Here is a 25,695-nt window from a genome sequence, read left to right as displayed (position 1 = left end):
AATCATTTTAATATGTTTTCAGTAAGCTTTAAGGGATCGGCATCAATTTCCTTTCAAACGAAACTAAACATGCAGATGAAAGTTGGACAATACCATCAGTTTAATTAGCATTAGTAGAATATTTTAATAAGTTCCTTTGCCACGCACTGACTGGCAAATCACATTTACTCCCTACATTTGCTGAAGTTCAACATGTGGAAGAAATGCTTGGTCGACTGTGCATTTCATATGTTAAAACGGTGAATTTCAATTGAAAGGCATTATATCATTGTCATGGACCTCTGCCGGGTAGCATTTTGGCAGCGGTGGGGGGGGTGTCAGCTGGTTTTGATGTGGAGCGGTGAAAACAAGCATAAGGGCATCTTGAAGACTTCTTGTGCTACCATCACAGTGAATCAGAGGAAGAAAATTTGTTGAAAATCACGCTCCTCATATAACATTTGACAATCTTGTTTTATTTAATTTTTTCAGGGGAACTGGCCCGGACTGAGAAGTAAGGACTTATTTTTATGACTTGTCTCTCTTTTTAAAATAGCATTTGTTGGCTTAGTAACTAACTAAACTACTGTATAATCTCACTGTGCACAATATTTAATGGAACACTGTAGATTTAACATGTATAGAATTAATTTTTAGTAGTGGAGATTTGGTTGAACTATTTTGTACTCCTCCTTGAAAACATGTTTTTCTTCTTTTGACGCATTATTGCCTCTACTTCTGTAGGATGACAATAAGATAGTATGTGATATGTAGCCCTCTCATTACATCCCACTGCATACATGTAAGCATTAGAAGTAGTCAGATCTGGAGAGGTGTTATTAAAATCATAGATGTTTCACTTCACACTTGAGATTCATTGCTTTTAATATGTGTTTATCTGTATTTCAACTGTGAGTTTTGTCCTCTAGACATAGTACATGGAGGTAAAAGTGTATTTAATGTTTCTTAAAATATCAGGATATGTAGGAACATGACAGTCCATCAGCACAGTGGGATTTAGGAGAAACAAGCACAATGTCTGACGGCAATGATGGTAAGAGTTGTTTTGTTCTTTTATCAGAGTATGAAACAAATATACATACAGTATATTAACTTGCTATACATTATATAAAATGTGCGTGTATGTACACTAACAGTTGCCCATCTCTACATGTTTAGTGTGGGAGTCACCCGGCTGTGACATGAGGGAAGTGCTCGAGGACAACAAAGACACAAGTGGATTCTCTGAACATGAACTCCTTGACATCATGTATAATGCATGTAATACCTCCAACACAGGTACACAGGCTTGTGTGGATTTTAAACAAAACAGATTATAATCATATGAACCGTGAATCATTGCGTCTCTCTTGTCCTCAGGAGAGGTGTTGGCCTCCACCATCGTACAGTACCTGCAGACCATAACAGCTCAGAGTCCGGAGCAGGACAGACTGGCTGCCCTGCAACGGCAGTTTGACCCTGATCATCAGGACCCACATGTGAGCAGAGAGACGTTCCACTCCACCATGAGGGAGTGGATCGCACAGTGCAGCCAGGACAGGTGAGACAAAAGTGTATAGGAGGTATACAGATGGATGTCATGCAGGGTTAAGCATCATATTCAGGACCTTTAATGATTTAATATCCACCTTTATGTAAAGTGACGTTGTCTAAATGTATTCCTGCTCAAATATCTGCAAATCCAGCAGCATCTGCAGTGCAGTTTTTATACAATCATATAAAATGATGTAATATTTTGAAAATGCAATCCAACAAAAAATCACTTAAAGAGACATTTTTTATCTGTATCGGGGACAAAGAAAACATGGTAATTTGTAAATATGACTTTCCAGCTGGATACCAATGTGCAAGTTTTATTTTCAACCATCGTGTCTATATTTTATATACATGTCACTTTTCGCTTAAATCAGTGTTGACTGATTCATAAAGAATGATATTATAAAAACTGTATTTGAGTAGCCTTTTCTCTACAAAGTTACAAAGTGCTTTTCAGTGGTAAAATTACAGGGAAAGAGAAATGTTCTCCAATTTATTGGAAAGCACAGTTGACAGTGACTTTCTCCTAACTAAACCTTCGACTTCAGTCTCACTATTTACTCCCAAACTTCCCCCCTGTAGCTGCCTTTGCTGCAAAGCAATTTAAAATGTTAAATACTTAACACATTTTAAAAGAAAAGTAATCACTCAAAGAAACTGAAGCGATTAAGTGAAGTGATTGAATGTTTATTAATAACTCAGCGGGTGTAAAACTTGAGAAGTTAAGTACTCCTCTTCAGCAGTGGTGGAATGTAAATTCTGATATACTTGTGCTTTACTTCAGTATTTCTATTTTATGATACTTTATACTTGTAATTCACTACATTTCAGAAGGTTACATTACAATTCACTACTTCAATACTCCACCATAGTTATTTGGGTGCTTTAGTTTCGAGTTAATTTTCAGATAAGATTTTTCATGTGAACAATAACGATCATAAAAATATGATGGGTTGTTGTAGATTAAACTGCCCAACAGTATTTTAAATTGATAAAATTAGCTAAATAGTTAGTTAAGTGTTGCTTACATGTAAATGTATCATTAAAAATTGTCAAACCATAAATATAACACACTAAAAGGTGCAAATTTTTATACTGTGGTATTTCAGCTTTTAATTAACTAAATTATCATAATACTTGTTCTACTACTGCTCTTCAGACAGCAGCAAGAGTGTCAATGTAGATTATTCATAGAAATGAAAAAAGGGAAGATGACCTGCAAGAAACTCTGTTTATATTAAATGTAACTAGTGTATTGTTGATTAAGTATTTTATTAAGCAGCATTTTCTATAAGCTGTGGCAACTAAGGACTCCTCTGTTGTTTCAGCACCGATGTGGATGGCAGTCATGTATCTTGGTCAGACTCTTCTGTGCCTGTAAAGGGTAGGCTGTCACTGTTTTGCCCAAACTTCTGAGAAATGTCTTAATCACATCAGATGGCAATTTACTAAACCCGATTTCCTCTCAGGGCTGGGTTTCTCATCTTTTCAAAGCAAAGCTGCTTCCTCAGAAAGCCACCAGTGTTCCTGGTAAGTTCTCTCCTTTAATCACTGCATGTTTTTACCTCGTATAATCACTGTATAATCAACTGTTTGTTTGGCTTCAGTGATGGAAAAGACATGTTAGCCGCAGTGGCCGAACTGAAGCACGCTCACCACAAGCTGAGCGAGCAGAACAGCAGCTTGTTAAGGACTGTGGCTCAGTGTGAAGACATAAACCTGCAGCTCACTCTGGAGATCACTGAGCTGCAAGCAAAGCTGGCCAGGTGAAGGTTTAACTACTATAGTCTTCACAAGAGCACTTCATTGTCTCAGAATTTATTTCCTAATCACTTCAGTGTACACTTCCAATGCAAAATGTAACACAAAATATATTCTGTAACACAATAATACACATTCAGTGATCAAAAAGCAGCAGGGAGAACAGCAATCATCTCACTCCACATACACAATAGGCGGACTTCCGTCCAGATCAGGACAGAAATACAATTGAATTCAAATCAGATCACTTGCAAGTGACACATCTCTATCATGTCAACTCACACACATCTTTTAGCTGCAAGTTGCCGCAGTTAACAAGAACATTATCAGATGCTTGAATTAAAAAAGTGAAAAGCCATGTTCAAAAGTAACCAATGCAAATAGAGATTGACTCTGAAAACCATGTTTAAGAATGAGCAAACTAAGAAATACGTGTTGTTGTTTTTTACCCGAGGAAAGCACAAGACCAGTTTGCTTAATTTTCAATCAAACAGTTGCCATTTTGAATGGTGATAAAACACCACTACAACACGAAACATTCCCATGTTCAACAGTTTTGTCCCACCCAGATTTCCCACACAAATTTAGAACCATAAAACTTCACCAGCTGCAGCTGCCACATCAAGCTACCAGCAGAATAATTGTGAAATCGATCAAATCAGCATGTTCTACTACAAATTTAATGAACAACTTATACCAGAACTAATCAGAATCAGCTTTTATTGCCAGGTATGTGTACACATACGAGGAATTTGACTCAGGATTGCACATTGCTCACGATGTCCTTACTCATACAAAAATAAAAAATCACGCTAATAAAAATAAAACAAAATCAGACACACTTCAGTCTAGACAACACAAATATAAACACTATGAACAACATATAGACATATTGACAAATAGTGCAGTGAGCAGAGTGCAAAGGATGCAGGAGTATGTACATGTCGGAGGTGGATGTGATATACAGGTACATATACATGCATACATGTACACAGTGCAATGAAGCATATATAATAAACGCTAATGTCACAGAAATGTGTATTGTGTAGATACAGCTGGAGTTTTTACTACTTAAATATCAGTCACACTATGAGTACAAAGGCTTTCTTTTCTATAGAAAACTGCATTACAGCACCTCAGGCAATCCTCACTCTTCTATTAGTTTATATTTGGGTAAAACCAGAAGAAAATATCTGTTCCTCTCATTTTGGATCCTCTGCTGAATAAAAACAATCAGCTGTTTTTTGCTTACGTAGTGCTCAGCAGTCAGCAGTGAGAGCCAGATCCTTGACAGAAGAACTGGAGGAGACCCGTCGGTCTTTTAAAGAGGCCCAGGAGAGAGCCAACCGTACCCAGACTGGCTGCACCAAGCTGGTAATCACACACGTAACGGTCTCCCAGTGAAGCTACCCTTCTAAATTTGAGTTATTTTTTATTGCAACTATTTACATGTAAATCTCTTTACGTCTTCAGAGCAATGAGGTTGAATGCCTGAAGGTTCACATCGGGAGGCTTGAAGACAAGGTAATGTAGAGCTTAAAGGTGGGTGTAAATGTGAGCTCTTTCCTTTCTTGTAATAACATTTTCTTTGTGTCCCCACAGAATGAAAAACTCACCTTTGAAAAGACATGTTCTGAAGATAGCATCAACAAACTGAGGAAGGTCAATGCTGAGTTGAGGGTAGGAACAGTAAAACATGCATGTGTTTGTCTCTGTGTTTTGAGTTTAAACTGAGAGTTGAACATTACATGTTCACAGGCCGAACTTGAGGAAACCCTGGTTATGTTGACGCTGAGAGACAGAGAAATCACAAAGGTTGGTCTATCTGGGTATTTTCATCAGAAAAAAACGTTTTCGTTTTTTACTTTTTTATTTGAACTCTTAACTTTATTGTCAAGTGTTCCTGTGCAGAAAGACATTCTTATGGACAAGATGAAGAACTCTCATGTGGAGAATCACAACATGATCGAGGTATGTTTGACACTTTGTCACAAAGCTGAGACAACAGTTTGAATATGAAAGAAGTTTTGGTAAGATGTAATTAAGTACATCTTATTTGACATATAGAGTAGATTAGTGTAGGAACATTACATTATGTTAAATCAGGAAAAGAAACCATTTTCACATGCAATAACATCAAGTATTAGTAACAATCAGCAAACTTATCATTGATTGATTTCAGAAAATGTTAATGAGAAAACTGCCAATTTCTACTATGTTGTATGTTACATGCGTGTTTTATGTTTTATTAAATGGTTTTGAAAATGTATTTGGGCTTTTATTCAAAACATTAAGTCTGTTCTGGTGTTGCAGGGTCTGCAGTCAGAGCTGACAAGGTTACAGGAACATTCACACCAAGTTCTTTTGAGGTAATTTTAATAAATGACGTTGAACTGAGAATTGCTGCACCTAGTCTTGAAAGGCTTCTCCTTGATCTATCGTGGTTTGGATTGTACCTTGTTTATATGTTGCTTTGGATAAAAGCATCTGTAAATTAAAATGTTTAAATATATATTTCTGTATCTGAATGTTTTCCGTGTACATTTCTTTGGCATAATCTCAAAGATATTTGTACTTTATTCATTGGTCTTTCTTATTTTTTAAAGAGCATAAAGTGGAGCAGTAAGGAGCAGTCTCACTCCAGTGATTAAGTATTGCAATAAAAAGAAGAACAATCCAAATCAAAGCTGCAGAGGCAGAGATATCCTGACTTCTGTCTGTATCCTACATTTCCCACAATGCAACCCAATACCATCTTTCATTTAGACCCTCTCTGCCTCCTAAATACCTAATAGTTTCAAACCCTTAACCTCCAGTTGAAGGTCTTAAGGCCAAGCATCATCAGGGTAGTACTTGCGGAGTACCCCTTTAACAGAGCTATCATGGTTTTGTATAAAAGTTAAATATTTGAAAGAAGCTTTTTGGGCTATTTCCAAGGAAGACAAAGAATTGCAAGCCAATGAGCAGGTTGACATTCAACACAAAGTTGTGTATGACTTGCACAAATTAGTTTAAGTGTTGAAGCTCCATTTCTTCTGTCTGTTTCCAACAGGTATGACCGACACTGTGTCGGTCCTCAGAGTCTCTACGGTCGAGATCTTCCAAACCACCGCTCTCTGCAGAGCGAGATGCAGAATATGCAGCAGGTGGGAAATGCTCGCCCTCCACCGCCTATCTTTTCATGGGGCTGATTTTCTGTTTCGTTTTGCCCGTCATTGCTCTGCCTTCCTTATCTGCAGCAGCATCACAGAGCTCTGGGCGACATTAACCTGCCATCCCTGCACACGCACAGTGATGATATTCAGAGCATCATCCACAGGATCAAGTCTGCAGAAATAGCTCATCTTCTGCACAATAAGTATCCTGAGAGGGTGAGCACAGAGTAGACAGTCAACAGGGGATGATAATTATTACATGCAGTAACATCTATAAAGCTGTTTTATCATTCTTGTTCCTTCTCTCATACAAAGGACTCTGCTCCTGTAGAAACACAGGAGAGGCCTTTTCCTCACCGCCAACTGCAACAGGCAAGCATCAAGCAGCAGCTTGTTAATGTGTATGTGAGTTTTTACCTCCCTTTCTCCTCTTATGGTAACAGATAGTAGACTTGGTTGATGTTAGTCTGTGTTCTGCAAAGCTTCCTCCAGCTAATAAATGTGGTGTATGGAGGTGTATTTATGGGCATCTTCATGACACAACCCATAGGAGTCACTTCTGTGTGTTACTCTCTATGAGGGATAAGTGCAGTTTTAGTACCCTTTGATAGCTACAGACGTAACAGAGTGCAAAGGAGATGTTTATAAAGCTGTAGTGGTGGTTTCAGGCTGCAGGAGCTGGAGCTGCACAAGTGTGTTTGGGAGGAGAAAGAGGAGAAGTTGGAGAGCAGCGGAGAGCCTGGGAGAAGGAGCAAAAGCAAAGCCAGACTCGAATCCTGGAGGCCAAGAAGGTGGCTGTGGTGAACTGGTGGAAAGCCCGCAGTGTAGAGGGGGCTGAAGCTCGGACAAAAGAAACCCAATCAGGCCAGGACCTCTCTGAGACACAAGCAAAGCTCCGGCGAGCAGAGCAGACCATCACTGATATGAGGGTGCAGATCTGCCACCTGCAAGCCTCTCTGAGATCTGCACAGGAGGTTGTCACTGAGCAAAAAAACAGCAGTGGAGTTCTTCATATTGACAAGGAAACCAACACTGAGAGGGAAGAACCAGACAGAGCTGTGGGGAAGGTTGTGAAGGATCAGAGGGATGCAGCAGTGGCCACGGAGATCACCAGCGGAGCAGCCTCAGAGCAGGAGCAAACCCAGCTTCAGGCGACTGCAGACGGCCTTCTGGCGACTCTCAGACGGATGGAGACGATGGTCTGTGGTGCCCTGGAGACCGCCGAGCTGGTGAGAGAGAGCGAGCAGAGGGTGAGCCAGGTGAGAGTGAGGATGGAGAGCATCACTCGGAGGGTGGAGGAGGCCCTAGGCAGAGCAGCCAACACTGACAAGCAGCTGAATGTTCTAGAGGTCAAGATCACAGAGCAAGCTCCAACTCAGGTTTGTGTGTGTTTGCTTTACATCAGAGTAACAGTCAAAGTAATATGTATTTTTTTTAATGATTTTGATTTCAAAAGGTTACACTGGTTTATTGCTGCAAGTAGCCCTTCTGAAAATGTACACCTGGACATTTTTTTTTTTTTTAAAGCATCAGAAATTAGAAAAACATATAATTTAAAATCAAATTTATATTACCATGGGTGTGCATAATAGCCCAGTGAATATTTTAAAACATGAACACCAGGGAGCCATCAGGGAAGATTTTAGCTTATAATATAATCCAGATTTCATCTCAAACTGCTGCATGGAGATGTTTTTATAGTCAGGCAATCATTTTGTCATGTAGCGCTCATAACACTCCTGTGGGAACAACAGCTGCCAGAGTAAATCATGACGGTTTTAAAGGTTTCGAGTTGGGCTTATGAGTTGCACTCCTGAGACAGTACTTGTCTCTGAGCAGCAGAACTTGACAAAAATGAGTACGTACACACTTCACATTTTACAAACAAATCTTTTTGACATTATGCAATATGTCTTTAATATTGCCTTTATGAAACGTAAAAAAAAACATTTAAAACATTTGCATAAAATCCTTTAATAAACCATATTAGCTGTAAATTTGTGTGGTAGGGGAACCCAAACATTTTTGCCAGTGACACCTTGTGTAAGGTAATGTCTACTTACAAACTCCTCATCACAGGGTGCAGGCAGGGTACTTCTGAGTTGTGCGCAGTTCAAAGGGTAATGTTTTCTTCTTTCTCTTTCATTTGTAGAGGTAAAACTTTGCAGTATTTATATAAGAAAAAAGCAAAGATTTGACAATTGTCCAAAACAATAAATAGAATTTAGATTTTCTTATTTCCTACTTTGGTAATCATCTTATCATCTTATGTTATTATTCAGCGGTATTAAGTTTTATAACTTTGGCAGGGTTTTTCATGTTCACATGTAGTCACTAGACTCTCAATCAGAAGCAAATAAGACTTAGGACCTTAAATGTATAGTTATAGTAAGAGTATTTGCATTAGTATTGATGCAATGATAGTGATTTTAATATCTCTCTTAACATCTCGTATGTAAGTATCCAGGTCCCGGTCTGCGAGCTGATCCTGGAACAGAAGCTGCAGGTTTTACAGCAGAGTCCAGTGTGGAGCGTGAAGACAGAGACAGTCCTTCTCCATCTCCTGTAATCCCAAAAGTCAATGAGCCTCCGCAGCTACCCATGAATGGTATGATGGCTGCATTACAAAAATATAGCCTCAGTGTTATCGTGGTCATGAGGTACACTGTGAGACACAGATGAATTAAAGCAACTTCCTCCTCTAATGGTAATCCCTGAGGATGTCTGAAAATAGGCACAGCAGATATTTACATTGCACACAACAGCTGGTACAGTGAGGAGGAAGAGAGAATGAGCATGAGGGAGTGTCTGTTATCTATCAAAGGGGGCCATGGGGAAAATGGGGGCAGTCAGCAGGCAGTCAAAATGATTTTTTATGCAAACACAGCAAAGGTCAAGTATTTTTAGCTACATTGCATCCCATAATTGACAACACATTTATACTTTGTCAGAGAGTTTTAATTATATATATTATATAGTTCTCTGTGGCTGTACGTTATGCCATTTAACGGTTACATCTGAATTGTTCTGAAGTGCTTTGAGGAAGTTTATATAAAGGCCATGAGAAATCTAAGATCTGTAGCTCACAAAGTACACACTGCAGGCTTTTAGTTGCATTACAGTAGCAATTTAATACAAGCAGAACAATTCACATGTGAATAAAATAATTCACTTTCTTCAAAAGAACTGGAAAATCTTGCATCCCATTTATTATAACATTTAAAAAAAAAACACTTTTTTTCATTTCTTGATGAGAGTGAGTTGAATATTGATACCACTCTCATGCCTGTACAGTGTGAAGCTACATCTGACAGATGGCTAGCTTAGCTTAGCATACATGATGGAAACATGTGGAAACAGCTAGTCTGGCTATGTCTAAAGTTTAAAAAAACCTGCCTATCAGCACCTCTAAAGCTCACTAACTAACATGTTATATCCTATAGTAATCCAGATAAAAAAACATCCCAAAAAAGTATCACATAACCCCTGTAAAATCACAACCTTTTTGTTTTTGCACTTAAGTTTTTATATAAATGAGACCCTTCAAGGTGCTGGTAGGTGGGTTTTGTTACCTTCATATATAGACTCCAGTCTTTATGCTAAGATAAGATAATACATAATCTTCCAAACCTTCAGGAAAGGTCATGGCAAATATTTCCATAATCTCCATCTCCAAGAAAGAGTCCCATGATGGCTCAGAGAGCAAAGTCTTATATTTAATTGTTTATTTGTGATGTAGAAGAGAGTTTGGAGCATGTTGAGGTTGCTGAGAAGCAGTGGGTGGCCTCAGAGTGGGAGTTATATTCTGAATGAACAGACAGTAGTCGTCTCCATGTCCACTTGTTTGTTTCTTTTATAGCCTTCTGTCTAAAGTTTATATTGTCCAATACCATGCTGGCCTGCATTTGCTTACCAAATGAAGTTGCAAAAAGCTACAGCAGGATGTACAATAAACATTTTTGTTGGACGTTGCTGTTATAAAAGTTAATATGTGCACTAGTTTGATGTTACTGTACCTCAAGATGTGGCTGCTGTTTAATACAATCGACTCATTGTTAATGTGAGGAAGGTTTCATCTTATTTGGAGTGGTAGATGTAAACATTGCCTTAAGAATATCGTACTTGCCTTTTTTATGTATTTATCAGCAGCTCCGCATATTAATTAACATTAGTGTGGTGTAAAATGTTCCAGATGTTAAACATTAAAAGGAAAACACAAGTAAGTAAAGAAGCAGACAAAACAACATCAGGACTGGTATGATTTAGGATACAGCTTGAATGGAAAGAAACCTCATAAAAGCTATTATTAAAAACACTATAATTATAATTATAATATATAATTATGAACAGATACATCAGTTACACATTATAATCATAACTTTACAACAACAGACAAAATAAAATATCACAAAGGACTACAAAAATGTAGCCAGATGTCCACACACGTGACATGTACACACCATGCTAGCGGTTGTCTGGTAGGCTACATACAACAGGACTGTGAGAACATTTAGTACTCAGCACTATTAACCTGTATATCAATAAAGAATAACATTATTACACCTGTTTTAGTTACACCATTTCAGTTGTACTTTTAGACCAGATTCTCAACGTGCTAACATGCTCACAAGGACATCTCTAACATGCACATTTACCATCTAAGTAGCCAATGTTTCAATAAAAACCACACGTCAACCTCACGGTGGCACAAGAGGAAAAGCCAGGTGAGCACCAAAGGCAGTAGGAGTCATCCTCTGGGAGCCATGAATACCTGTACAGAATTCAATGACAAACCATCCAATAATTGTTGGGGAAATTTCAGTCTGCACTAAAAGGGTGAACCATACCACAACATAAACCTTATCCATGAAGCAAATGGCATCGCTAACAATTATAAATGTTGAGCTTTTAAATTTATGTTAGTGCTGCGGTCCCCATGCTGCTGCTTTTGTATTTCTGATGCCATCTAAAGTACTCTGCAAAGTACTCTGCCTCCATTAAGGCATTTAAAACTATTTTATATTTCTCTTTTATCTACTGTATACTAATAAAACAAGTATGTGAAATTACATTAACTTTAGCTATATCAATGCTACATCACAAAGGGGAAAAAACAGTTTTTGGTTTAATGTTGCTGTTTTAAAAAGACAGGTAGAATAAATAAAGATCCACTGGAGACTGACTGTAAATAATTTATAAAAGTGGTGGTCTCTGATGTTGTGTGTGTGCGTGTGTGTGTGTGTGTGTGTGTGTACGCGTGTGCGTGTGTCCGTGCGTGCGCCCGTGTGTGGTGGCTGTATACAGTGTGCTCTTTGATGGAGAATATATCAATGAGAGAATTGGGTGGAAATACCAAAATCACTCTGGCTGGAATGTAACGTGATGTGTGAGGTCAGTTTGAACACTTCCAGGAGAAAAAAAACCTGTGATCTGGAGAGAAAAACAAAAGTATCTGACAGTGTCTGAAGTGAAAATGAGGTTAAATTAGGACAAACGTGTGAAAGTTAACACAGCTGCCAACACATTCCAAGCATCCACTATACATCTTCATCACCTTCATCTCCTCATAGGTAGCTTTTCGCCTCGTTTCTCGATGGTTTATGTAATTATTTATGAAGGGAAATCTGGCTGTGAAATGCTGTAAATCTTTTTGCAGTCTGATTTGTGCTTCCCAAGTGGCGCCATCAAATAAACAACATTAGGCAGTTAAGTGTTGTTTTCTGTATCCTCTCATATATGAATAATACTAGTTCATTTGTAGTTATTCTCTCTTTAATTACCTTTAAAGTGCCATGTTGCTGTTCAGCTCTAATGGTGCTCTACATAATGGTCTGTGAGTTGGTGGTGTTTAGCCCTTTGCTTGGTATCACAATATTACCAAACCTTTCCCGAGAGCAACCAAAGCAGACGACACAATAGCTTTTTTTGGGGCCAAGAGCTTTCAAATAGCGGATCAAGCACCTCATGTACTCCAAATGGTTGCCAGGTTATTGTTGCCCTTAGTTATGGGGGGATGGTGGAGGGGGGTTTCAGAGTTAGTTCTGCCGATGAGATTAATATCACGTTGCCAGCATCAGCCTCACAGGACAGAAAACTCAATTTATACCTTCAGTGTTTTCTGTTTCTGTTTCTCACACACACATACACATACACTCTGACTAACTCTTTTCTTTTCTTTTTTTTCTTCTTCACATTTGCATCACATATGCTTTCCTGTTGAATGCAAATCAACAGTTTTCGCTGTGTGTCTGTGCTCTGGCTCCAACAGGTGGCACTGGAAGAGGCAGCTGCAGCACGGTAAGACTCTCTCCTGCTCTACTTCAGTAAAATAGAATAATTTTCTGTATGCAGAGGCATAACTGCATGCCTAATGTGTCGTGTATTTGTGTGTCTTTAATGTTTTCTGAGCTGGCTTGTTGGAAATGTTATTTTTTTAAGAGGACACCATACTGATTGCCACCAATGTTAAAAGGTTTGGGCAGAGGTGGATAATAACTACTGTACATTAACTCAAGTACAGTACAGTTTTAAAATACTTTTTGATTATTTTATACTACTTAATACTTAGAAATATTGTACTTTAATCTGTTATAATAATAATCTGACAGTTACTAGTTAATTTTCACTTAACTTTGAGTCCCCCATTAAGCATGTAAAAGCAGTGTACAAACATAAACATTAATAAATGGTTTATAACGCACTATAATGAGCAGGTTTAAGGACAAGTGTTTATTAATGTACATTAACAATTATAACTTTTCTTATAAACACATTATATTATTACATGTTTTATATTGTAATTCACATCTATTATAATAAACTACATTAAGGTGAGTTAAGGGGATGTAAAGTGGTGTTGCCCTTTTCAGATAAAGATTTTACATAAAAAGCACACAATAAGCTTATAAAATACATAAAAATACTAAATTTAACCAGTGGTTCCCAACCTTTTTGGCTTGACTTGCTCCATGCATAAAAAGCTTGGGGCCCCTTTCACATAAATTGTTAGCAGTTAGCAGCAGCACCAAAGACAAATTTCCCTTTCGAAACTTCCCAGATGGTTTACAGTTGGAGGCGCAAGAGGTAAAATGATCAAATGCTTAACAATAAAGTGCAGATTTGTCTAATAGAACATTTTTTCTGCTTTCCTGTCCCATTAATCCTCTCACAACCTCTCAGATTTATTTTGTGACCCTTTGGACCCCCAGTTTGGGAACCAATGGACAAAACTACTAAACTGTACCGCATTTTAAGCTACCTCCACCTCAATCAGCTGCAGCTGTAAAATCCATCCATCTTCATCCGCTTATCCGGGGTCGGGTCGCGGGGGCAACTGTAAAATGTCACTTACATTACACACATTGATCAGTATAGTCTAATAATGCTATTTTATTTATTTAATTGAATGAGAAGAACATCTGACTTTTTAGCACAAGTTGCTCCTTTGATAAATAATATCCTTCACACTGTGGCACTTAAGGTTATCAGCTCACTTTAATTCAAACTGATGCTGTAATTCGCTGTGAACAATGTGACTGCTGTGTCCTCCCCCCCCAACCCCAAGACTGAGGATGATCGCAGCACTTAAAACCCAAATATCTTACAACTAAAAAAGCAGCAAAAAGGGTGCAAGGGTTTGACAGTGCAGTTTACCAAACTGCAATGAGCTTCAAGAGCTCGGAAGTGGATGCGTGGATTCCTCCCAGGCTGCAGAATAAACACTGATCGGACGCACGCAATCTATTTATCTGTCAATCTCTCACAAACATGCCCTTGCATACAACAACACGCAAGTATTCTCCTACTGCTCCCACAGTAAGATTAAAGAAACAAACCCTGCAGAAAAAAACATAACATAGCCTACTTTTCTAACTTTCTTCAGGTTTAAGTTGAGGGATGATCAGTGGAGCAGCAGCCCCAAAGAACGAACAGACACATATACACACACACACACACAATCACACACTCCACAGCAGCCCAAACAGGCATACAGAGCCCTTCTCCTTAAATGGTCAAAGCTCCCAGGAGTGAAAGAGAGGCTGCTGCTGAAAAAAGACAGGGAACAGAGGGGACGGGAGAAGGAAGGAGAAGCCCCGAGGATAGAGGAGTTTTCTGAGGAAAAGGCTAAGAGTGACAGTTGGACTGGGAAGTAGCTGAAGTCGGTCTGAGTTGGAGAGATCATCAGGGAGTGTGTGTGTTTCTCTACGGTGCTAGTGGTGTACTCAGGTAATGTGCATGCTCTCTGCGGACAGGTTCATATGTTCGTCTGCGTGGAGCTCTGGGATCTTAGTAGGTGATGGTTTTAGGTAGACACATGCAGCTACGGGGGATGCAGGTTTAGCCCTATCTGCTAGCGTCTCTGCGGCTGTGTCAAACTTGTGCAAGAGGGTGTGTTTTTGGACTTTTTGACAGTTGCCGGCGTGATTTGTAACTGCCGGGGTGAGTTTACGTAATCTAGTGTTTGTCTGTAAGTGATACTATGTGTCGGCTTTCCTCTTTCTTGGTGTGTGATTAAGTCAGTGGATTTAACTACTCCCTCACCTGGCTGTACATCTCTCTGTCCAGCCATTTCTTTTTCTTTATCACACTTCCCTGTTATCTCAGATTGTGGCTCTGTAGCAACCACTTCCTCTGCTGGCCCTGTCCTCTACGCTTCACACAACCAATTTTAAACAAGTCTGGCAAGAGGGAGCGGGCTTATGTAACAGAGGAGGGGAGGAGGGCGCCGGTCCCTCATCTCCCCTGAGGAAAGAGACACCGAGGCCTGGCTGCAAATTAATTCTAATAACTCTGGTGGTACTAATGCACAAATAAGTTTTCTTTTAGAAGATGATCGAGTGTGTACTGTAAGAGCAATGTTTTTTGTGTCCTTGAGGAAGTGCAGAGACTGTTTGTGTTCAGGCTCGTATGTTCTGTCCTGTTCCCCGCCACAGGAAATAATCTGAGTGATTAAATTACGCTGCAATATTTATCTCAGTCTCATGGTCTGCCGGGGAAACAGTCTGCACCGTTGAGCCTCCTGCAGGGCAGGTTGGCATCTTTGTTTTGGGCTGAGTCATTTTCAAGATGCAATTATTTCTTCTGCCTCTGACAGGACTTATGGTCTGGTTCATAGGTCTTCATTTAAACTGCATTTGGAAGTTTGTTTGGTTGCTTAGTAAGTTTTTTTTTTAGAAAAACAGGCTTGTTACTATTAAAATTATCATTCATTTTGTCTAAATATTCATCTCCTTATTTAGCATATTTTAAGAAACAATGGGCAGTGGAAAAAGTAGAATATTGATAAGGATAAAACAAATGGTTATAGTAAAAAATAAATTAAGATTTATTTGTGTAGTCAGTCACAACAAATGCGGATGGTTGTTACCAAAGCTGCCCTGAACTCCAAGGGAAATGAGATAATCACGTTAGAAATATTTGGTGACTCACTCTCATATTTATATATGAGGTAGAACAGCAGAGCCGATCTCTTATGCTCTGATTTGATAAATAATAACAGTAGACTGAGAAGACAGTTCATACTTTCAGGTATGAGAAGCAGAGGAAATGAGTAACAATTGAGTGATTCAGCAAAACACACATGTTCTTGCTCTCCTCACCAGCAAGAGATTTGATATTTCTTAAATTGTAACTAATTGTAATTGTAAAACTGCTTTTTAAAGTGTTAAAACTACTGTACTGGATGCTTCTGCAGTCTGAGAAAGAGCAGTGAATGTACTCCCGTGTGACAGTATTCTTGCAGTCAGGAAATATCCTTGCAGCTCACTGGGAGACAGTTAAACAACCCATTTCCTCCCCAGTGACTCACAGGCTTTCTGTCCCTATATGTTCCCAAGAACTTGACGTTCTGTTTGTGATGACATTGAACAGCACTCTGCATATTCTGGCCCTGAATTCACAGAGGATTTGTCCTGCATAAAGTGCATGCCATGCCTCAGAAATAACCAGTAATTAATTGCGCCTTTCACTCGCCTAATTCATCAGCTACTGGCAGTAAAGAAAGACACAGCCACACCTGTGCTGGCCATGCATATGGTAATCTTTCTATTTTTGGTTTGAACAAAATTAATAGAGAATACATTAACCCTTGACAATAGTTTGTGCAGACTCTGAGTGCACTGTGCTCTTTCAGAGGGTTAAATCTGCTCCGCATTTACATTTGCATACATTTGTTAGTAAAATGGTAGAGCAGCGAGGTCAAACAAGTTGCACACACATAATATTTAACTAAATTAGGTCATGTTTCTCTTTAGTTTAGCAAGCCAGGTAACTGCTGCAGAATTGATGATGATAATTTGGAAGTAACATTTTACTGGTTCCAGCTTCTCTGTGATTGTGAGTATGTGAATATGAGTATATGTCGGTTTTTGGACTGTTAGTCAGACAAAACAATACATTTGAGGACATCACTTTATAGGAAACTACACGATTAATGAATCGATAATTAAGATAACCGTTGCCCCCTTTCTATATATGCTGCATAGCACAGGCTTTGATTTGGGAAAGATTTGAACATAAAGAAGACTGTCTTTGACAAATAAAAAATTCTACTAACATACATTGCATGGATTATATCATGGGTTCTGATAGCACAAATGTTTGCTTTGTACCTAGCTGATGTCATTAATTCCATGAATATGTGCAGAGTCCACATTCCTGACTTTTGCAAATTAGCAATCCTGACCATTCCCTACCTCTATCTTAGAACAAAGATACGTTTCATTTTTGTATAATTTCCTCAGCTGCAGTGATTTATCCATTATTTCATTTCTCCTCATAGCTAAATGCTGCAATATCTTGTTCGCTGTTGGCTTTCCACTTAAAGAGGTCATATTATACTTTTTGACTTTTTCCCTTTTCTTAATTGTGTTAAATATCTTTTTTGTGCATTTGCAAAGTGAAAATCCTAAAGTCCACCCCAAAGGGAGTTACCATCTCCCACAGAAAACTTACACTGTCCCTCAGGAGCTCATTCAGCCTGTGAGGGCAAGTTACACTAAATGTTTTATAACAACTCAGTGCATCCCAGTCAGTGTGTTTCTGGTAAAAAAAATGGCAACTTCCTGATGAAAGTTACTGTGTGAGAAGAAAACACATGTAACTTTGGTATGTAAATGGTATTTATTTGCGCTTTTAGTCGCTCATGTTGTAAAGCTGTTTTTGTGTATTGCTCCACTAAGCATCACTCAGATTAAAATGATAAAATTGCTGCCTGTTACTTCTTGAGTCTAGAAGAAACCAATCAATATTTAAATGACTTTAAATGCATCTTTTTGTCTTACATTTTCCCAGTGAATGGAGATCGAGTAAATGTATATTCACAAACCTAAATATGCCCTGTGGTGCTTTCTTGTAAATAAGCGAACATTATGTCAAACTCTTGTATCTGTCACCAAAACATATTTGTTTTCCTTCCTCATTTGCAAAGCCTCTGTGTGTCACCGCCACCTGTAGCTCAGTGGAATAACATGAGACCAACAGCAGGATTGTGTGTGTGGGAGATGCTCATAAGTCCTTTTTTGCAAGTCCAAGTCAAGTCTCAAGTCTCTTACGGTTGTACTGAGCGTTCTATCTAGCATGCTGCATGCCACCTGCACTGCTTAAAATGCTGCATAACTATATCTAAGGGATTCAAAGCATGTACTGTATTATCATGACTCCTTTATTAGCATACTGGATCAACATTGATTAGTTGTTTGGGATATGATCACTCTAAACAGGCTATTGCAATACAATATGAAAAACTTGTAACCTGTGTTTCACTTACAGTTGCCTCAGCTTTACAGTTATCTGTGGCTGAGCACACCAGATACATATGGTTACGCATGATAATAAGGGAGTGAATGACATTCAGCTCATCAGACATTTCCTTAATGTTAATACGCCTCAAAAATTTAACAAATAAAATAAATATTGTAGTCCCAAAGTTGCAAACTCAAGTCCCCGTCCCTTGCGTATGCGTCCTCGTGCACAATGCAAACAAGACAGGGACTCCTATAAACATTGTTCCGAGTTAATATTCACATATTTGTTTGGCATACATGAAGCAAAAAATTATTTCTTTTACTTTTAAGTAAAGTACCATGGCTGATTAAATGTTTCATGACATTTTCAGCTATAGTATTCAATATTCACCTTGTATTCTCACTAAAAATGAATGCACTCTTGTGATAATTCAAAAGCCACACATCTGAGTCATAGGAAAATGCAGTTTCAAGTTCCTGATGTAACAGCATGATGGGAAATGTTCTAATACTGCTCTTCCAAGGCTACGAGAATGAAGCTATATTGGGATTTGTTTATGGTGTAATGGTTTTGTTAGTTCTGTTATATCTTTTTTTAGCTGTGGTTAGCCAGAAGACCTCCTTCAGAATATGGCCATTCACCATGTGTAATTCATTTTCTCAGAAAAAACACCAGCAGCTAATGTACCAGTTCAATAACTACGTGCTAACATGCGTGTTTGTGTTTTCACGCATGCCTGATGATCTTGCAGCTCCAGGAAGAGGAGGAGCACTTGCAGAGATCTCCTCCTGAGCAAAGTGATCAGAACTCCAAGGACTCCTGTGACACCCCCTGTGCTGCTGAGGGACCTTTTATTTTCCCCCACACCCGCTCACGCCCCTCACTGAACCCCGCCATGCCCACGCTGCCAGAAGAAGAGGAGGACTCCCCCGAGGAGCTGGACAGTTCCTCCAGCTCTCCCAGTACAGTGAGTGCACACTCGGTCACTGTTTGTAGCACATATTCTGTTTCTTTGTTTCTTTGCAAAGTCACGTGAGGCCATAAAAACTGACAATAATCTGACAATAATCCATTTGGATCAAAGTTTTAGATCAAAGTTCCTGCTGAAGTCTGTCCGCAAAAAGGCTGTTTCCAGATTAACGGTAGAAGGATTTGAATAATCCCTCTCAAATTGAGAGGACAACATGTCTTTTTCTACAACAGACTTGTGCTCCCTGTGGTTAACAGACTGAGGCTGTGCTGTGCAGAGAAATTACAATCGATCACAGCTACAGATTCTAGATACCATATTGGGATTTGACTTGATACATATTTTACTTACTTGCCTCTGTTCTCATATTTGTGTGGTTTCCCATGTAACGTTAACAAATTAATCTGCAATTCCACTGATTCCTGGATGTTTTATGAGTCTTTGAAGGCCAATTTGCCTCTCTTTTACATTCATTCACCTACAGTAGAACCACTGCTGTAGGCCACTCTTTGTTTACTCTTTTTTTTCATGGTTTGCATGTTTTTCGTGGAGGCTGTCTCCAAAATGTCAGCTTTAAGCCTCATATTTGTGATTTGTGGTTTTGGTATATATAAATAAAAATTTACTTCACTTGACTTTAAGATTTATTTCTTGACATTATCAGATTGGTTCTAATTGCAAGAATTGCAAGATTTACCCCTAGATCTGCCTGTCCTTACAGATTCATTCGTTTTATTCATAACTAACTTAATACCAGCGCAATATCCAGATTACTTTGCAACTCAGTGGCAACTGTTTAGATGTTATTTTTCTGTTGAAAGTGGTTCCAGTGAAAACGTTTGAGTAATGAAGACACAATTTCTACAAAGACATGTTTCTGTTGAATATTTTAAAGGTCATTTTTAGATGCTTTGTGCACCACAAATGCCATTAATTCTCATTGCACCGGGGAGGCAGCAGACATTTCAGAGGTGGATATCTCAAAAGCAGACAAAACCAAAACGATCTGCATGGCTAGATATCAGTAGGAGTAAAAGGAAATTCAATTGCTTTGTCATTTTGGTGAACTGACCCTTTAAATCATGGACATCCAAAAGATTAGAGATATAGCTTTTTCAGCAAATTGTAACAATATGAAGAGCATAATCTTGATGGGGTCAAATATCCTGCAGATAGCAAAGTGTTAAACAGTTGGCTGTCTGAGTCCTCAGAGAATATTATCTTCCACTGCATTTGCTCACTAACACGCAGGTTAGATAAGACATATCTGCAGAATGTAATGAAGCTGTGTAATCTAATCTGCAGGGCATATGCCATCCCAGGCTATAAAAGTACCTTTGTTACAGCACAGCCATGGCCTTTCGGCAGCATTACCATCAGAGGGAATCCTTTTATTAGGACTTGAATGCAAAGATAAACTCTGAGAGGAGCTCTTAGGGAATAAGTGTCTGATCTCAGTCTTTACTTGCATATTTACCTTTCATGGCTGGACAAGGATTTGGGATTTTATGTAACAGGAATTTATGAATACATGAAATTCAGTTTACACATCAGTAGGAGAACATTTTAGCCTGCAGAAATAGTTGTATAATGTTTTTTCTGGCTCTGGACAGACTGCCTGCATTATAAACTAGAAGTGTGGGGTTTTGAATGAATTGTGCATATAATAGGATGGGTTTTAAAAAAAAAAAAACTATTGTGAGTCCCTCAACTTTATGGTAGGTTCAAGAGTGTTGATTTATTCTTTTTCATTTTCTCTTAGAGTTATTCATTATTTTATAGCAGAGCAAAACGTTGCTGCTGCAGCAGTTAACAAGTCTGCCTGCAACAAACCACAAACCTTGTAAGTATTTTAATCAAAAAGCGTTTTGAGGCGATTCTTCTTTAAGTGAGTTTTGAAGTAATGAAGTGTCAATTGGTCACAAGGTCTAAGATGAGAGGAGAATAGTGGATGTAAATCTTTCATGTTTGGACAAACGTGTGCCTGCAGTGGATCACCAGCTGGTCAAAGCATGTAACTGCCCCGAGGCCAACCACCTTACCCCAAAGGCATCCAGGTTCACTGTTTATGGCTGTTGGATTTATTGTAAATATATTGTATTGTAGTTGGGGAATATGCACCACTGTATTTATTATGTCAGGTATTGTGCTTCCATAATGTATACCAGTAATCTTAAATTAAGTTTTGTTTAATCAAATTACAGCAAACATACACAGAAAACCTACAGTTGGGTAATGTTCCAGCGGCAGGAGTACTGGCTCATTTCTGGCTTATCTGGCCAAAATATAATGAAATTGCAATGTGCTCTGTACCTGACGGACACAATGGGTGCAGTAGCTGATTTTTTTGTCCACTTGGGGACAACAAAAGCAATAGTAAACACAGCATTGACATATCGTCACCTTTTAAGTTTGTACAGCTTATCATTTATTTGGAGTCGAGCTCTGTCCACCTGATGAATGTACGTCCAGTCTTCATTCTCCACCAACTCCTGAGGGAAATATTCTGTAGCTGCTAAATGCTCCATTGTTGGCGGCATGGTGGACCAGTGGATAGCACTGTGGACTCAAAATATATTATAGCCCCTTTAAATTTAAATGCTGTAACCTTGTTTTAACTTTTGACACTTGTTTTGTTGTGTATTTTGCAAAGTCTACACCGGGTGAAATTCGAGCTGTTGTCATGACTGCCCCCACTATCGTCTACCCACAGCAGGCCACTATTGTCCAACAAGACGGGCGTCCCCTCGAGCAAGCCAGGTAATCTTCCACCATCTTAAACACTGAAATAATTTTCTGCTTTTCTGGCTGTAAACATGTGTTTACATGTGTGTCTGGATCATTCCTCTTTCAGACCACACAGTCCCAGAGCTCGTCTGCACAGAAACTTGCCTGGAGGACCCATCACCACAGTCGGTAGATAAACTCTCTACATACTCACACACTATCTAAAGATAACCACAACAGCATGGGAGCTATTTTGATGTTTTTTAGCAACAGCTTCTTCAGTCCAGCACCAAATTAAAGTCAGTTGTTTTTGTACTGTTTTTTCATAAGTGAACTGTTTGAATGTTTTCAAGTGGACATTCGTAAAACTGTTAACACTATCTAAAATACTGATCTTCTGAAGTGCCTTCTTCACCGAACTGCAGTTTTAAAACAGCTTTCGTTTCATTTTGTTGAAAGATCTCTCTTTCTAAGGATGAATAAAAACAAAATAATGCTCTCATGTGGTGTAGTTACACACGAAGCTTAACAACATTTAGACTAGGTTTGGGCATATGTGCCCTGATAGATGAATCTGTCGGCGTGTCCTCCCACATGCCTGAAATGCTTTTGCTGCTTTGATTACTTTTTCTTTAGCTTGTTGCCCTACTCTGAGGAGAGGGGAGAGATAAAAACGTCCTTGACTTGGCCAACGCTCAATACCTGACTTATTGGCTTGCATCCATCTGGGAATTATTATGGTACTTTATACTGAGGAATCCCACTAAAATATCTTCTTCGAATGACCTCGGCTAAAAGCACTCGCAGACTTTGTTAAAAGTTGAACAAGCCCACTGATTTACATTACTGTTTGTCTATAGCTACATTTTGTTTTTATTATCTTGACATGTAATTACAAGTAAGTGTGCGTGCATGTGTTTCTCAGACAGTACAGGTAACGTGATCGACCTGGTAAAAGATCAGCTGCCGGAGCTCCATCTCTCTGAGGAGGATCGACAGAAGAACTTGGAGCTGCTCGAACAGGCCAAGAAGGTCAGCGACCGCTTCCTGACTCGCCGCGGCCGCCGCTCCACTGGTAGCCTCAGTGACTCACCCACAGGTAGTAAATTCCCAAACACACACACAGAATCACACATAAACACAGAGACTGTACATAGTAGATCGTTTCTTAAGCATGAGCTGATTGGTAAGTAGTCGTACGTTGTCTTAGTTTCTGAGCATGCTCTGGTAAACTCATGTACATATAATTTTAGGATTTAGTTACTTTAAAAGAGGACTGAAGGTCACACTGAACCTGAAATCAATTCAATTAGGTTCCATTCACAAATGTTTTTTTCCCGAAGGTCTTTCTCCAACTCCAACATCCTCACCTAGTTCATCTAGAAGCACCTCGTTGACTGTGGCTCCTCAAACTGGTAAAGCACTTAATTCTTTGCCTAGGTTGAAAACAACTACTTGTTTTTACCCTGTTTCCTTTTTCTTATTGTTTTTTTGGTTACTGGAGTTTGTGAGAGTGATTTTGGTGGTTATTTTCTGCTCATTTGTCTGTAGGACCCCCAGAGGCAACCTATGTCAGCTCACAGTCGGTTGGACAGGTAAAGAAATTATTAATATTGTGGTTACAAAACGACATTCAATGCATGCTCATTATCGCCGGTTAAGACTAGTCTTGTTAATTTAATTTTCCTTTGTTATTTACAAATGTTTCCCTAATTTGTTTCTTTACTCTACACATACAAACTTACCTTGAAATTAAAAGTCATCCCTGCCTTTTTTTAATCTAATTGACCACTCAATACTTATTGGTCCAATAAATATATTTATTAACACAAGAAAAATACGCTATATATGTTCTGCTGTCTTGTAGCATCTGGGGGTTCCGTCAGTGCGAGAACAGCATGACGTAACAGGCCAGGATCAGGAGGTAAAATGAACAGATTCAGTCACTGCATTTCTTTTTATAAACACAGATGTTGCCTAATGCACACCTACTGAAAAAACTGAAGTCATAAAAAAAAATCAACTCCTGCACACTGTCAACTCTGTTTACTGAGGAACATTTTGCTCGGAGACCTGTCATGTAGGCTATAAAACTCAACAATATCAAAAAAACATCTTAATGCTTAAACTACTGGCTGCAGAAAATGTTTTTGACTACTTTTATGATCGCTTGTTTCAGTTCCATTGTTCCTGTGTCTGAGTGTAAAGATGTTTTTAATCATGCTAGCAGCGACATGGCTTTATCTGTGACTACCACTTTTGTCCAGACTGAAATATAAATATAAATATAATATAATAATATATTAATAATATATAATATAGTCCATGCATATTTTATTTACTCTGTTTTCCCGTAATAATTGGTGAATTTAATTTGTTTTCTCAAGATCTAGAGTTATTTATATCCTTATCTCGAAATAAAAAATGTTTCCTGAGATAACGGGACAATTTCCTCAAGATCTTGAGATAATGAAACTTTGTTTTCCCGAGATAATGTTAAATAATTCGATCTCGAGATCTCGAGAAAACAAAATGATAGTCTAGTACAGGGGTTGGCAAGTAAATCGGGGCCAAATTTCTTTGTCAAAAGATAATTTAAGACTGGTTGTGCCTGGTTAGTCGGTAGAGCATGGGACTCACAATCTAAGGGTTGGGTATTTGATCCCCACATTGGATAAATATCTTTTCTCGCCCTCTTCAACAAATTAATTATGAGTAGACTGTTTCACATGCTCACAGTGAAGCATGTGCTGGATTGTGTGTGTCTTAGCGACTGCATCAACGTATGGATTATATTCCTCTGAATGAAAAGCGCAGGAATTTATTCTAACCAGGGATGCTGGGGAAAAGACTGTTTGTTTTTTTCAAATCTATGGTTAACTAAATAGCTGCAGAACTTAAGACATTCCCATCAGCCTCAGCTGTACGTTGTGTTTAGTGTTGGTGGTGAACATTAGCTCCACTTGTTGCAATGCTAGTGTTAGCATTTAGCTCACAGCACTTTTTAAGGATATTTTTTGGGCCTTTTGCCTTTAGTTGAGATACAGGATAGAGGGTAGTGATAGGAAACAGGAAGAGAGGTATGGGGCGACACACTGCAGCAAAGGGCCGAAGGCTGACCTCAAACCCATGCTGCAGCAGTGAGGACTTGTACATGGGGCTGTTGCTCTACCAAATGAGCTAACCACGCTCTGCAGCTGTGGATTCTCTTTTCAGCATCTTTGAGTTTAATGTCCATTGAAGGTGCTGACAGTGACCAGTTTATTTTTCTTTTCATCAATTAATACAGGTTTATTAACACAACAGAAATGCTAAATGTATTAATAATAGTAATTATCTTGCTAACCTCAGGGCAACAGACTATTGATGGATTGGAAGCCCACTGAGAAGAGGAAAGTGTCCTCTGGGACTCTAACACCCCGTTTTGCTGTTCAGAAGGAGAACTGTGATCCTGCCGCACCTAAGAGTTCTCCAGCAGTCAGTAACCCCAACCAGGCCCCAGCCACAGGGGTGGCCAAGCCTGTCCCCCGACCCCCTACTCAACAGGCCCCCTGTACAGCAGAAATCAAGACGATTGGGGCCTTCCCTCCACTAATGAGGGCTGTTTCCTGGGATGCTGTAGGCAGCCTTAATTCTAGAAATGGAGCCCCAGGTTTCCCTCCTACAGCGGAGGATACCTTTTCAGACAAACCCAGGGATGCTGTCTTCAAGTCCTCAGGGTACAAGGACCTCCCCTCCCAACTGGGTGGTGTACATAAACTGTCTAAATTCAAAGAGGTAATGTATGCCCCTTCTTTAAAA

General features: G+C 39.0%; 2 protein-coding genes across 4 annotated transcripts in view; both read left to right on the top strand.

The window, feature by feature from the left end:
• Positions 1 to 379: 379 nt before the first annotated feature.
• Positions 380 to 7,290, top strand: LOC119890574 (inositol 1,4,5-triphosphate receptor associated 2-like). Of its 2 annotated transcripts, none has more exons than XM_038701906.1 (17): positions 380 to 493; positions 958 to 1,033; positions 1,159 to 1,278; positions 1,360 to 1,540; positions 2,865 to 2,920; positions 3,006 to 3,066; positions 3,144 to 3,302; positions 4,554 to 4,671; positions 4,771 to 4,821; positions 4,900 to 4,977; positions 5,056 to 5,112; positions 5,209 to 5,268; positions 5,611 to 5,666; positions 6,350 to 6,443; positions 6,540 to 6,668; positions 6,768 to 6,853; positions 7,121 to 7,290. In XM_038701906.1, the coding sequence occupies exons 2-17, from the start codon at positions 1,015 to 1,017 to the stop codon at positions 7,254 to 7,256; spliced, it is 1,461 nt and encodes a 486-aa protein (XP_038557834.1). In that variant the 5' UTR covers positions 380 to 493; positions 958 to 1,014; the 3' UTR covers positions 7,257 to 7,290. The 2 variants fall into 2 exon arrangements, with proteins under 2 accessions (XP_038557834.1, XP_038557833.1); XM_038701905.1 differs by having other exon boundaries at positions 6,537 to 6,668.
• A 59-nt stretch (positions 7,291 to 7,349) lies between these two features.
• mrvi1 (murine retrovirus integration site 1 homolog) overlaps positions 7,350 to 25,695 on the top strand; it is a 29,535-nt gene continuing 11,189 nt past the window's right edge. The window contains exons 1-11 of one of the 2 annotated variants that reach the window (XM_038701902.1): positions 7,350 to 7,831; positions 8,913 to 9,060; positions 12,721 to 12,749; positions 18,949 to 19,164; positions 21,881 to 21,927; positions 22,022 to 22,083; positions 22,820 to 22,993; positions 23,238 to 23,309; positions 23,446 to 23,489; positions 23,762 to 23,818; positions 25,246 to 25,671. In XM_038701902.1, coding sequence (XP_038557830.1) covers positions 7,376 to 7,831; positions 8,913 to 9,060; positions 12,721 to 12,749; positions 18,949 to 19,164; positions 21,881 to 21,927; positions 22,022 to 22,083; positions 22,820 to 22,993; positions 23,238 to 23,309; positions 23,446 to 23,489; positions 23,762 to 23,818; positions 25,246 to 25,671 — 1,731 coding nt within the window. In that variant the 5' untranslated portion in view covers positions 7,350 to 7,375. Of the gene's footprint in view, positions 7,832 to 8,912; positions 9,061 to 12,720; positions 12,750 to 18,948; positions 19,165 to 21,820; positions 21,928 to 22,021; positions 22,084 to 22,819; positions 22,994 to 23,237; positions 23,310 to 23,445; positions 23,490 to 23,761; positions 23,819 to 25,245; positions 25,672 to 25,695 lie in introns of both variants that reach the window. The other variant, XM_038701901.1, reaches the window with a different exon arrangement.

This window comes from Micropterus salmoides, unplaced genomic scaffold, assembly GCF_014851395.1.
Source record: "Micropterus salmoides isolate LMB-PRFRI ecotype aquatic unplaced genomic scaffold, ASM1485139v1 Ms_hic_scaffold_6, whole genome shotgun sequence".
Lineage (NCBI taxonomy): Eukaryota > Metazoa > Chordata > Actinopteri > Centrarchiformes > Centrarchidae > Micropterus > Micropterus salmoides.
The sequence above is the reverse complement of the archived record's forward strand: the minus strand, read 5'-3'. Positions and strand labels throughout refer to the sequence as shown.

Bases quoted from the DNA above. Each gene is read 5' to 3' on its own strand.
- LOC119890574 (XM_038701905.1), top strand. The intron at 4,978-5,055 runs GTAGGAACAGTA...ACATGTTCACAG, and splicing joins AGGTCAATGCTGAGTTGAGG to GCCGAACTTGAGGAAACCCT. The intron at 5,667-6,349 runs GTAATTTTAATA...TGTTTCCAACAG, and splicing joins TCACACCAAGTTCTTTTGAG to GTATGACCGACACTGTGTCG.